At 44.9% G+C, this 13,751-nt stretch overlaps 1 protein-coding gene across 1 annotated transcript in view; it reads left to right on the forward strand.

Moving 5' to 3' along the window:
* The first annotated feature begins 2,810 nt into the window (after positions 1 to 2,810).
* Positions 2,811 to 13,751, forward strand: part of LOC111964684 (zinc finger protein 407-like) — a 17,496-nt gene continuing 6,555 nt past the window's right edge. The window contains exons 1-2 of the mRNA XM_070443833.1: positions 2,811 to 2,874; positions 5,622 to 9,303. Coding sequence (XP_070299934.1) covers positions 5,703 to 9,303 — 3,601 coding nt within the window. The 5' untranslated portion in view covers positions 2,811 to 2,874; positions 5,622 to 5,702. The remainder of the gene's footprint in view (positions 2,875 to 5,621; positions 9,304 to 13,751) is intronic.

Here is a 13,751-nt window from a genome sequence, read left to right on the forward strand (position 1 = left end):
CTTTGTGCAAGGAGGAGCACTGCCAGAGCCCTGCAAAATGACCTCCAGCAGGCCTAAGTGGACAGTTTGATTTCACAGAAGTGTGATTGACTTGGAGTTACATTGTGTTGTTTAAGTGTTCCCTTAATTTTTTTGAGCAGTGTATGAAAAGTGCACACAGGCAACTAACACATAGACAATCACCCACGAAATGCTCAAGGAATATGGCTGCCTAAATATGGTTCCCAATCAGAGACAACGATAAACAGCTGCCTCTAATTGAGAACCAATCTAGGCAACCATAGACATATAACTACCTAGACTAGTCAAAAACCCATAGACATACAAAAAACCATAGACTAGACAAAAACTAAACAAACCACCCCTTGTCACACCCTGACCTAACCAAAATAATAAAGAAAACAAATAATACTAAGGTCAGGGCGTGACACAAGCCGTCATTGTTAAAATCAATAACCATTTGCATTTCTACTTGCAATTATATCATGCTTCTTTGAGATAACTAATCAAAAGGACCAAAGAGCAAATGCTGGTTTGTTGCGTGAAATCTATTTATTGATGATGACGAGGCATCCCGCAAGGAAGACGGGCAGAGTTTCAGTCAGTGTCCAACATAGCCAACCMTTCCTCTCTTAGTAAAGACAGCTAGGTACAAATGACTAATGAACGTAATGAAAAATTGGAGATGGGGACTGCGTTTCTAACCATCCATGTCATATAATTTTGACTGTGATGAATTAAGCAAAATTACTGGGAAAGTAAACAGTGTACTCAATGCACGGGCATCATTTATCATCTCCTGACCTGATAGACTACCGTATCAATTAAGGCGCATGCATTAATCAATTTTCAAACTTCACCAACGAACAGGGATGTCACATGGCTACGGTGATTAATCACTGACCAATGTTAATTGATACATTGTGTGTCTGTCTGGAGTGATGCTCCCACTTGTGGGCTGTATACAATTGCCAATGAAACAGAGCAGTGGAATACAGGGACAGTGCAAAAGAAGTCTAGGGTCGAAGGTGAATTACAGTGAGAAATAGTGCATGTTTGAGATCAACAACATTGCAGTCAGACCGTGCAGAATCACTGATCTACAAATCACCTTGCGTCCCAAATCTACTCACTATGAGATTGTGATTCTGCCTTCCTTGCCTTGCTGGAACTGAGCCCCTGATCACAGGTGTGATCATTTGATACCTGTTGTTGAGCATCTCAAATCGTCTAAAAAGTAGGCTAGTTTCCTTTCTGCCATCTAATTTCTTTCATCTGCAATTATGTGTAAGAACGTAGGCCTACAAGTGAAAGCCTGGTTATCAGCCTCCATATTTCCCCCAGGCTATCATGTCTTTGAGGGCAGATTTTCGAGCTCMCAGTTGTTTTGAATCTTGGTCCCCACCATAATGTCGCGTTTACGTGCTAGTCGGAACTAGGAAACTCTGAAATAGGTATACACGTTGAAGTTATACACGTGCTGCGTTTAACGACTCAGCAAGTCAGACATTTCTAAATTTCCTAGTTCCCGACTAGCATATGAACGCGGCATTAAACCCCAATCCATCATCTTTCTTTTTTAATCCCAAAAAACAGGATAAATACAAACAGACAATGATAACACATGCTATGCTAGGGGTTACAACAAATTACACAAAGATGAAAATATACAAACGTATTGATTGTTTTAACAGCTTTCTTATTAGAATAATGTAGAATGGTCTTAATGTACTGCTTGAATTCCTTATAGAAAACAAGGAAGAGTGTTTTTTTATTCGTGAATTTACATTTATGAATATGACATTTTTCCATTAGCACAATTAGATTGAGGTAAAATTGTTTTTCCTTATCCTTATTATAGTTAAGGAAACCGAGCAGCACATTCTCCTATAAAAAAATAATATTAACAATTATAAAACTATGAATATCTTTCYATAATTGTTTTACATGTAGACAATGCCAAAATAAATGTGAAACTGTTTCTGGATGCTCAACACAAAAAGTACAATCAATGTTAATGTCTTTTTTGAGTTTCTTCAGGTAATGATTCACAGGGTAATACTTATGGATCATTCTGAAAGAGACCTCTGACCTTGTTAACAAGCAGGTATTTGTGTGGTAATAACCAGACTTTTTCCCAACATATATTAGCGACCAATGTATTCCAGTAACTTGTGACATAAGGAATGGATACAATATCCCTTTGAAATAAAGCACGTATAGATCTATTGTTCTGAAGGTGCAAGGAGAAACATATTTTCCCTATTGGAGAGTCACCTGGATTAAGCGAGGGTAGGTCAAGAAGGTGAGGTCTGGTTACACCTCTAAACAACATGAGAGTTCCAGATGGAATAGCATCAAAGACTATGGCGACTATGGCTACACCTCTGTAGGTGTAGCCGGGATATGGTAAGGAGATTTTTTTTAAATACTCATAATTGAGTAACAATCCTTCTGCATTAAAAAGTTGACTCACAGGCAGGATATGATTATTAAACCAGTTCTTAAAAAATAAATACTGGTTTCTATACAAAATATCCTTATTGTTCCAAATTAAATACCTATGCGGGGAAAAATGGTTTATATATTAACGACCACGCTAACAAGTATTGTCTATGAACAGCAGATCATTTTGTAGGAATCTTATCAATGTTATTGTTACAAAGTAACATAAAATTGAAGCCACCAAAACGGGAGAAGATATAATGACGGATGAAATTCCAAAATGAAGTGTCCATCATCCTTCTAAATCGGAACTTTCCGAGTTGTCCTGAACACGGCATCAGTTTGCTAGAGTGACGTATGGTACGTGCTACGGTACGCCACTTGTGACCAAGGGGGAAAAGCGCGGACATTGAGAATACTGGGGAAATTGTAGGTAAGCTGTTAAAACTACCATCATATAGATTACTTAAATACGAGTCTGTAATTCCTAAACCATTATGGATATTTACAATTTATGTATAGCAACTGTTTAGCTTACAAACACCTATATTTCAAAGGTCGACATTAGCTTCCTTTTTGGGCCTCTGTGCTGCCGTCGTTTTTAGAGCATAAGAGCAAACAAGTCCCACCTCTATGCCGCACTCATTGGACGACAGTGAAAATATTGTTATCTGATAGGACTGGCTTCACGTAACTTAAATTACTGGCTCCTCTGAATTTTCATGAATATTTTGAACATAAATCGGATTGATGTTTGACACAAATAGGAACCAGTCGAAATCAAATAGCTACATCCAAACCGAGTTTGACGCCAATTCCCCAAAAGTCGATTATTACTTGATACCCTTGTTCTCAAATTATTAGAAATACGTTTGGAAGGATGACCCATAAATTGAGAAGTTTTGCCGCACCTAAGGTTACTTTAGCTACTTTTGGCAGCACTCTGGCATTGGTAGCAACTAGCCAGTGTGATAGCCGACCAGCAGTGTCGTCAWATTAGCTGACGTTAGTCCTTTTGCTGCCAATTTATATGCAGACCGTCGACATTAACTATCTTGTACATGCATAAYCACCGGACCAACCATGCTAGCTAACTAGTTAGACCCGCGTGGCTGTAACTGGCTAACGCAAGCTAATGCTAAGCTAGTTAGCTAAGATGCTACTAGGTAGGAAAGCTGGACTCCCAGTTGCAAGAGCCTAGCTCTGCTTAACATTCCGCTGTCCAGGGTAACGGAGAAAGGGACTGAAAAACGAGTCTTCAGCAGGAAAATAAAGTTTGAATTCGTGTAGTAATATGTGAAATGTACCTGGTTGGCTGTCAAGGGATAAACACAGTTCGTCAGATAATTGTACTCCCTGACTGATTAAACATGCCCTTAATGATTCTACTTTAGTACGGTATTTTCTCACTCCAGTAACCACCTGACTTTCTTCAAGTCTTTAAATTACACTGAACAAAAACATAAACACAATGTTAATTGCTGGTTTCATGAGCTAAAATAAAATATACCAGAAATGTTCCATATGCACATAAAGCTTATTTCTCTCAAATTTTGTGGACAAATATGTTTACGTCCCTGTTAGTGAGCATTTTATCCTTAGTCAAGATAATCCATCCATCTGACAGGTGTGGCATATCACAAACGGATTAAACAGCATGATAATTACATAGGTGCACCTTGTGCTGGGGACAATAACAGGCCACTCTAAATTGAGCAGTTTTGTCACAACACAAAACCACAGATGTCTCAAGTTTTGAGGGAGTGCAATTGGCATGCTGACTTCAGGAATGTCCACCAGAGCTGTTGCCAAATAATTACATGTTAATTTCTCTACCATAAGCTACCTCCAATATAGTTTTAGAGAATTTTGTAGTATGTCCACCCGACCTCAACCGCAGACCATGTGTAACCACGCCAGCCCAGGTACTCCACATCTGGTTTCTTCACCTGTGGGATTGGTTGGTGCAGAGGAGTATTTATGTCTGTAATATAGCTCTTTTGTGGGGAAAACCAATTCTGATTGACTGGGTCTGGCGCCCAGTGGGTGTGCCTATGCCCAACYATGGCTGCGGCTCTGCCCAGTCATGTGAAACCATAGATTAGGGMCTAATTTATTTATTTCTATTCACTTATTTCCTTATATGTAACTCAGCAATTGTAACTCAGCAAAATCTTAGAAATTGTTGCATGTTGTGTTTATATTTTTGTTTAGTATACATACCATGTAATCTCTCATCAATTTGGACACCGTCTTGAGATAAATCAATACTTTGAAGACATGTCCTGGCAAGGCATGTGAGAGGGTGGCTAGACTGGCTACTGGAGCAGGTGGGCAGAGGTTCAGGTCAGGTTTAGTTCATTTAGATTTTTTTTTAAATAAATCATTGCCTACTTTTAAACCACACTTGACCACGCATATAATTCATTTGACGTAGTATCTAAAAGTTTGAGGAGAGTAGTCATAAAATTTGATGGGGGAACAAAAAATGAGTTAATGTGATGTCAAGGTGGGGCGAAGTCCCATGTAATTGGGAATTATATTTTTGGCATCAGGTTGAAAAAGATATTGCATAGCAATGAGAYTTTGACCAAAATTCTCACAAGTGATTGGCACCACATCCAGAGAGATGGTGCCTAAATGTAGACTACAGTAGATGGGTCACTAGAAGGGAGAGTGAAATATCTAAGCCGGCTAAGTTGTTTTTAGGAGACTCKTCTGTGTCAACCATCAGCTGTACAAAGTCTATTGTAGAATGTTTATAAATTAGGTATCTTTTGAAGTTAAATAGATTTAAAAGGGAGAGGTAAATAGAATCTAGGCCTAATTAATTGTAACCTACTTCAATCTATGCTACTGACCACTCACTGTCTTTCCCTGGGGGTTTAGCTCCTTTTTATCTAGATTTAGTTATTTGATCACATGCAAATATCCAACATCAACCACCTTATCATTGAACAGTTTCATTCTAAAAGCACTAGATGGCGACCGATAGCTACATTTGGCCTACTTCATTTTTGTACATGCAGAATGATCTCTGAGTAGCCTACTCCATCTATACAATTTGAAACCCAGTTTTGTTATACGAAACAGTATTGTTATGTGATTATTATTTTGTTCAGCTAATTTCACAGTCAATTATATGAGGATTGCCCATYTTAAATGTTACTTTACAGGAAYAGGATCATAACTTAATTGATTGCTGGAACAGAGTCCAATTTCCTCTTCTCATGTAAAGGCATCAGGAGGTGTCTAACATGGACRGAGAATTAAGGTCAGGGAAGGAAATTAACGAGGACAAGGTGCCTCATCATGGTGACASAGGAAGTGTCTCCACAGAGGAAATGGAGAGTGRAGGAATTCCTTCCCTAGCAAAGAGGCCCAGGCCTGATGATGTCACAGCTGACAGCACAGGAGAGATTGAGGAGGACATCGGCGGTGASGTGGCTGATGGGAAGGAGTCAGACCAGCCTCCTCGGGCTGAGGTGAACATTACCCCGGAGACATGTTACGGCTGTGCCTGTCCCATCTGTGGCTTTGTGGCCAAAACGCCAACTTCCTTGAAGATTCACTCCAAGAGGAAGCACACTGGTAGAGGAAAGACCAGGGCTGTGAGCTCAGCTGAGGTACTTGTTGAAATAGATGGCTCCACAACCGGAGCAACAGCACRGAGTTCAAATKACAAGACAGGTGGAGACACTGAGTGGAAAGTGAGCAGCAGTGAGAGACAGCAGGATGCCACAGAGAGTCAGGGCACAGAGGCAGGAGGTTCTGAGGGGGAGGTGACTACAATAATAGCCAAAGAGGAAATTGCTGAGAAACAAGGRACAGGGAGAGATACTTTTGACAGGAAGGTGACTCCAATAGSTACAGAGGAGATTGCAGAGGAGGAGCAAGAAAAGACCCCCGGTAAGAAGATGGTAGGTAAACGGGGCCCCAAGCCAAAGACTATACATRCTTGCAGCTACTGTGGTCACGAGTTTAAGGACAAGCCGAGCCTAGATACACACATCAAGAGAAGCCACACCAAGGAGACGAATTACTTCTGTGAATTCTGCTTGTACGCCTGTGTGGCAAAGTGCGACTACGAAAAGCACTGTCTTAGTAACAAGCACAACAAACGAGTCACGGAAAGCAGGGAATCCTCTGGCCTCTCGTCACCCATGGACAAGAAGACAGCCGAACAGGCTCAAATCTTTGCCTCCACGAYGACTCAGACCCGGGCGTCCAAGCGTGCGCTCGGTGCCAGGTTCCAGCTGCAGTGCGGGAGTTGCGAATTCAGGGTCAGCAACTCTGCTTTGCTGGAGAGCCACGCTCGGCTTAAGCGCCATGGCGAGCATCGCTTCCTCTGTAACGTCTGCCGCTACTACACCGCGACATCCGAGTGGATGGACACACATGTGTCCTCGGAGAGCCACCGGCGTGTGGCTGAGGAGAAAAACGCAGGGTCCTCCTTTGAGGACTGCGTTGAGAAGGTGAGCATAGATGCGGTCGGTGACGACATGCTGACAGATGACGTGGCTGTAGGGCTCATCGGACATGATGGAGAGCTGCACCCTGATGTTAATGAGGAAGCTGTCGAGGCTGCGAAAGCCATGTTGGAGAACATGGAAGAGCACATGGACGAGAGAATCCCTCCCAAGAGGAGGAGAGGCAGGCCAAAGGGGCCCGCTGCAACTACATGTGAATACTGTGGACTTCTCGCCTCCAATAGTACCAATCTAAACGTGCATATTCGTCGTAAGCACAGCCGGCAGTACAGCTACACCTGCAGGCTTTGTTCTTACAACTGTGTGACGAAAGGCGACATGGACCGACACTGTGTCACAAAGAAGCACCTTAAACGCATGGAGGATGCTAGCAGCGATGGCCAAGTGGACCTGGATACGTCAGTGCAGGTCGTGAGTACAGAGTCAGGCTCTCAGGCCAGCGAGGGTGAGGCTCTACATCAGAATAGTCCAGTCAGTGGAGGGTCCAAAGGAGAGGGAGGGGCCACGGACAAAGAAGGAGAGCTGTCGCAAGACGACGACAAAGCACAAGTTAGCAGCCCGAAAAAGAGCAAGTACGACTTGGTCAACTCCTGCAGCCATTGCAAGTTCGTAGCTCATTCGATTCCCTCCCTCGACCTCCACGTGAAGAGGAGACACACCCGGGACTTTGAGTTTGTGTGCCTGGCGTGCAGCTACTATGCGGTCACGCGCCGAGAGATGTCTCGCCACGCCTCCACGGACAAGCATAAGCAGAAGAGTGAGGTCTACCTAGAGAACCTGGAGAGCTTCGTGGCGAAAGACCTGGCGCAGCCGGAGGAGGAGGCCACAGAGCTGGGGAACAGAGCTGACCCTGATGGTGACAACAATGCTCGCACTGAGGATCCTTCCCTTTCAGTGCCGCCTGACACAGACATGGAGCAGCCCACTAACACAGACACAACTACAGACCAGCCTAACATTATAGACACAGACCAACCCACAGACACAGATACAGACCAGCCCAACAACACRGACACAGACCAGCTCCCTATCATCGATGCAGAGCAACCCACAGACACAGATGCAGACCAACCCACAGACACAGACCAGCCCAACAACACAGACACAGACCAGCCTCCTATCATCGATGCAGAGCAACCCACAGACACAGATGCAGACCAACCTACAGACACAGACCAGCCCAACGACACAGACAAGGACCAGCCCCCTTGCACTGATACAGACCAACCCACTAACACAGATACAGACCAATCCAAATACATAGACCAGCCCAACATCACTGACATAAACCAGCCCAACATCACAGACACAGACCAGCCTCCTATCACCGATACAGAGCAACCCACAGACCCAGCTACAGACCAGCCCACATACACCGAGCATGTTACCACTAACCCCACACAGACTTCTGACGTTTTGAGCAACGAGCATGCAACCCCAATAGTGGAAGTTAGTGGCACTGTTGTTGAGGAAAACATGGAGATCCAGGTGGCTGGTGAGGCGTCCGGTGGTGGCTCGGAACAAACCAGCAACGAAGCCCCAGGTACAATTGAGCCTCAGGAAGCACCAGCAGAAATCACCATAACACCGCCYGAGGAAGGCCAGAAGGAAGGGGCCGAGGCGGAGCCAGAGCCAGTCTGTTCCGACGACGACGTTGAGATGGCAGATGAGAAACCTGACATCTCTTACCCAGAGAAACAGCTCACCAGGGCGCTGCCGTTCGACGCTTGCATCGTACCTCTCAAGTCCTTGACTGAAGCYGAGCTGGCTTTGCATGAAGAACGCATGGCTCACTCTGTTGAGGGCCACTCTGGCCCGGCTGTAAGTGGCCTGGCCGGGGCAGGCAGTTTTCAGAAGATCAAAAGAACCAAACCTGTAGGGGCTTCAGGTCTGTCCAAGGGGTTAACTCCCAACCCCCGCATCCGCTGCGAGGACTGTGGCTTCATGGCGGACGGCATGAGCGGCCTCAATGTGCACATCTCCATGAAGCACCCGTCCAAGGAGAAGCACTTCCACTGCATGCTGTGCGGCAAGTCCTTCTACACGGAGAGCAACCTGCACCAGCAYCTGACCAGCGCCGCYCACCTGCGCAACGAGCAGGCCAGCATCGAGGAGCTTCCGGAGGGCGGCGCCACCTTCAAGTGCGTGAAGTGCACGGACCCGTTCGAGACGGAGCAGGAGCTGTTCGTGCACATCAAGGAGAAGCACGAGGAGCTGTTGCGCGAGGTCAACAAGTACGTCCTGGAGGACACGGAGCAGATCAACCGCGAGCGCGAGGAGAACCAGGGCAGCGTGTGCAAGCACTGCGGCAAGGTGTGCAAGAGCAGCAACTCCATGGCCTTCCTGGCGCACATCCGGACACACACAGGTACGTTGTCTCCCAAAACACTTATTTGAAAACCTTCACTGATATAGTTTTTTTAATGATACATATTTCGTTTTTTTACGAGTTATTATAAAGTTATTGATAACTGCATCACTACTATTCATAGGTGTTATTATACAGTGTATTCCCCACTTAGAATTTACCAGCAGTGTCAATCATTGCATGCGTTGGAAATCTTTKAAAAGTTTTGAGATACTGGGGTCCAGCCTATATTAGGGCCAGGCCAGGTATCAGAGGAGAGACATGGTTCGCGTTGGAGAAAAGGAGAAGGTAAAGACTGAGCTGCAGTAGGAGAGATGCTAATGGACTACGGATTAGGATTCCCTGTGCACCGCCTGGTCAAAGACATGTGCGACTCATAATTGATGTGTCCATTACCAAGACTCAGTTGTAATTATAGTCAATAAGTCTCTGTAAATGTGTTAAAGCTCTGGCTAAAAGCATTGGCGACCCAAAGAGAGGTGGGCTAATAATTTAAAATAATCAATGCAGGCGTATTCAAAGCTCTTAATTTCCCTTGTGTGTGTGTGTGTGTGTTTGTATGTGTAATTTGTGTGTGTGTGTGTGTCAGCCTACATGGTGAGCTGATTATCCTCAATCCATTAAGATTTATCTTGTCATTTATAATGCAAATCAGGGTTCGGCTGGTCAGGTCTATGACTGGGGAATGTCCGGCGGGTTAAGAATAGAGGGCGCTCCATTACTCTTCCCTGACCATGTGTATTAATTGCTTTTAAAATCAGCTTAATGTAGGAATGAGAAGTGAGGGCGCCATCAATAAATGCCCTTCTCGGCTTCCTCCCGTCCGTCCCCCTTTCAGCCCAAACTTTAATGGGACTTTAATTGGAGTACAGACAGAGCTCTATGGTCGGGTCTGGGTGGATTATGTGTCTGTGTGTCTGAGGTTGTGTGTGTCTTGTGTCTCTCTCTGTGTGTGTGGAGTGACTGACTAATGGCCGAGGAGTGTTAAGATGTGTGGAGAGTTGACGGAGAGGTTGCCAGTAGCAAAGTCAATGAGAGTGCTGCCACGACGCACTATGGTAGTCCGGTCATGTGGGTCAGAATACTCACATACTCAGGCTGCTGCTTTCTCTAAGTGTGTGCCCTCACCCATCACCGAGACGACATGATTAGGMCTACTTCTGTTTGTGATGACCTCTCAACTTCTAATATAGGGGAAGAGTCACCATGGTCTCACCATTGCGAACTGGTTCAGGTTGGCAAATGGTCTGTTTTGCTGGGATACGTCCTGCTATTGATTATATCCGCAAAATAAAAGCATACAAGCAGAGCAACTAACTGTCTTTACTTTGGCATTCGCCTCATTGTCTCTATGGCTCAACAAAACCACACKTTGTGTTTACGTGGTATGCGGAGAGACACACACACTGTACAGTAAGACTGRATTGCAATTCTGTTTGTYGTACAGTCGAGTAGCCTGAAAGGACGGACAACGTGAATAAGAGAAGGATTATGAGGCCCAATGATCAACATTTTGATGTRTCCTTTGCGGGATATTTGTTGAATCTGTAACATCCGTTTATGAGCCTACTACAGCATTTCACGTTGCCATGTAAACAACACCATTACTCTGGGTCCAGCTGAGGAAAAGTGTTACTTAAGCAAATGAAAACAGTGACACTTTAAGAAGATGTGTTTATCAAAGTCAAGGGCACATTTGGAGGTCTCGATTTGAGTATTGTCGTTATTTTTTTTAGGTGGCTTTTTCGATTTGAATKATCTCTTTTATTTATGAGTTTGCTCATTTTTTTCTGTCGCCTATTTGTAGAATGGTCCTATTTCTTAGCATTTTGACAGCTTATGCAGTTATTATTATTGCTAAGTTCCCTCATAACATTGAGTTATTCTCTCTTTGCATGTGGTCATTTACCGTGTACACTTCTTCCAGTGCTGTGGAGCAGGACTGTGGGGTCCGCCAGTGTTTGGACTGGGAGCACGTCCAGATGGTTTTAATTAAGCCAAGATTTTATTTACTTGATTAATCAGTGAAATCAGGAGATGGTGGGAGGCTGCACGCATATTTGTCAATTTGTCCCCTGAAAAAAAAAGAAGGCTTTTTTGCCAATGAGGATGCAACTGGATTTGCATTTTGAGCTAAATTGGTCACTTTTTCACTTGAGAGAGCTGTCTGACCTTCTGAGGTCTGGGGTGGGTTGAAGTAATGGCCACACACACACATAATCACCACACACACTCTTTCTCTCTAACACAAACACACACACACACACACACACAACACACACACACACACACACACACACACACACACACACACACACACACACACACACACACAATGAGTTTCTGAAGGTGTATAAAAGCTAGTTACAGGAGCTTGGTTTGTATGTGTTGGTCTGGCTGTATGATGTCTGACCAGGCCTCTGTTGATAAAAAAAGTTTATCTTGGGGTGGTAGACAGACATGGATATTATGTTCCCACGATATTTGATTGAATATTCAACCCTGGGGAAAAAAGATGTCCCTTTGAATATGTTTTAAAACGGGGTTTGCCGTTTTCAAAGCGGTATTTCAGGATTTTGGCAACGATGACCTTTATCTAATTCAGATGAACTCGTGGATACCATGTTTATGTCTCAGTGTCCAGTATGAAGGAAGTTAGAGGTAGTTGTGCAAGCTAATGCTAACTAGCGTTAACGCAATGACTAGAAGTCTATGGGTATCTGCTAGCATTGCCAAAATCCTGAAGTATCCCTTTAACATTCCGAAAATTAGGCTAACAAGTAAGGCTTTAGATATGGGAGAGGTGAGGATGAGGGTGGATAGAGCGAGAGAGAGAGAGGGTTAAACATTGCGGGAGGGTTCTCAAGGAAATGAATTAGTCATTACCCATCTCATCTGGGATGAGGGAGCCACATTGTGGTTGGCAATATTAATTTAACATGCCACTGCATTGATGGTCAATTTCAGTTTCATGGAGGCTGTTTAAGTGGAGTGGTGGTGTATTAATTTGATGAGATGTGGGAAGGGAGGAATACCACATCTCTCTCCTCCTGCCATGTCTCATACTCACTCACACAGCCATCTGGCCAGATCCTCTCCCTCTACGCCTGTCTCTTGCYTCACCTCGGCTTGGGCGCGTGTCCGTGTGTCTGTGTGTGTGGGCGTGTGTGTATTTGTATGTTTGTTTTGGGTGCGCATCATAGGGGTGTGTGTGTCGAGGCTAAATGAAGAGGCCCGATTCACCGGCGCTCATGTGTTAACGCCCCTCCCTCGTCTGTTTGCAGACCTTGTTAGCACGCGCTTGCCTTTCAATCTTCGTTACAAGCTTAAAATTCAACGTGTCGTACTTCCAGCTCGCGGCAAGTGAACCGTGTATGAACGAATTAGTAATCTACACAAAGTGCTTAATCAAATCAGCGGCTGCCCCTGAAATAAATATTGAATACCCTTGAATGAGTAGATGTGTCCACACTTTTGACTGGTACTGTAAAAGAAAACAACAAGCTCTCTACAGTGAGTACATGGCTTTTCTCTCCTTCAATCTCCTCTCTATCTTTCCCCGTCACTCTCTCCATCTCTCTCTTACCTACTCTTCCTTCCTTTGCTTCTGGATGCATAAATTGGATACCAAAGGTCAGGCAGAATACGTAAATCAATTTTGTGTGCACTCACTACCACGTTCCATCATTAAAAGCGTTAATCACTCTGCCTGGCTTTGCACGGAGGTTTCCTTCTAATCATTGTCATTAATAAATGGGGAGGGTGGGGTGGCGCTGGCGTTTGAGAGAGGGGCACAGTCTCTGCCCGCCATTTGTCATTTAAGAGCAGCAGAACGAGAGAGGGGGCTGCTATGGATCGTCAGCGCCCATGATGGCTAGAAGGGACACCACACCCTAGGCTAATAGAAACACACTGACTGGGGAAGGCCTATTCAATCAAACAAGCGCTGCAGCATGCCACAGAATAGTACTGCAGACAGACTAGGGCCAGGTCCCATGCAGACAGACTAGGGCCAGGTCCATGCAGACAGACTAGGGCCAGGTCTCATGCAGACAGACTAGGGCAGGTCCCATGCAGACAGACTAGGGCCAGGTTCCATGCAGACAGACTAGGGCCAGGTCTCATGCAGACAGACTAGAGGCCAGGTCCCATGCAGACAGACTAGGCCAGGTCCATGCAGACAGACTAGGGCCAGGTCTCATGCAGACAGACTAGGGACAGGTCCCATGCAGACAGACTAGAGCCAGGTCCCATGAGACAGACTAGGGCCAGGCTCATGCAGACAGACTAGGGCCAGGTCCCATGCAGACAGACTAGGGCCAGGTCCATGCAGACAGGCTAGGGCCAGGTCCCATGCAGACAGACTAGAGCTGCAGTTCTCCAGTATGACAACCAATCTGACTGGGAACCTCCTATAAATACTCGCTATGCATTTTTTTTTTTTTTTT

The sequence above is a fragment of the Salvelinus sp. IW2-2015 genome, linkage group LG6.1 (genome assembly GCF_002910315.2).
Source record: "Salvelinus sp. IW2-2015 linkage group LG6.1, ASM291031v2, whole genome shotgun sequence".
Taxonomy (NCBI): domain Eukaryota; kingdom Metazoa; phylum Chordata; class Actinopteri; order Salmoniformes; family Salmonidae; genus Salvelinus; species Salvelinus sp. IW2-2015.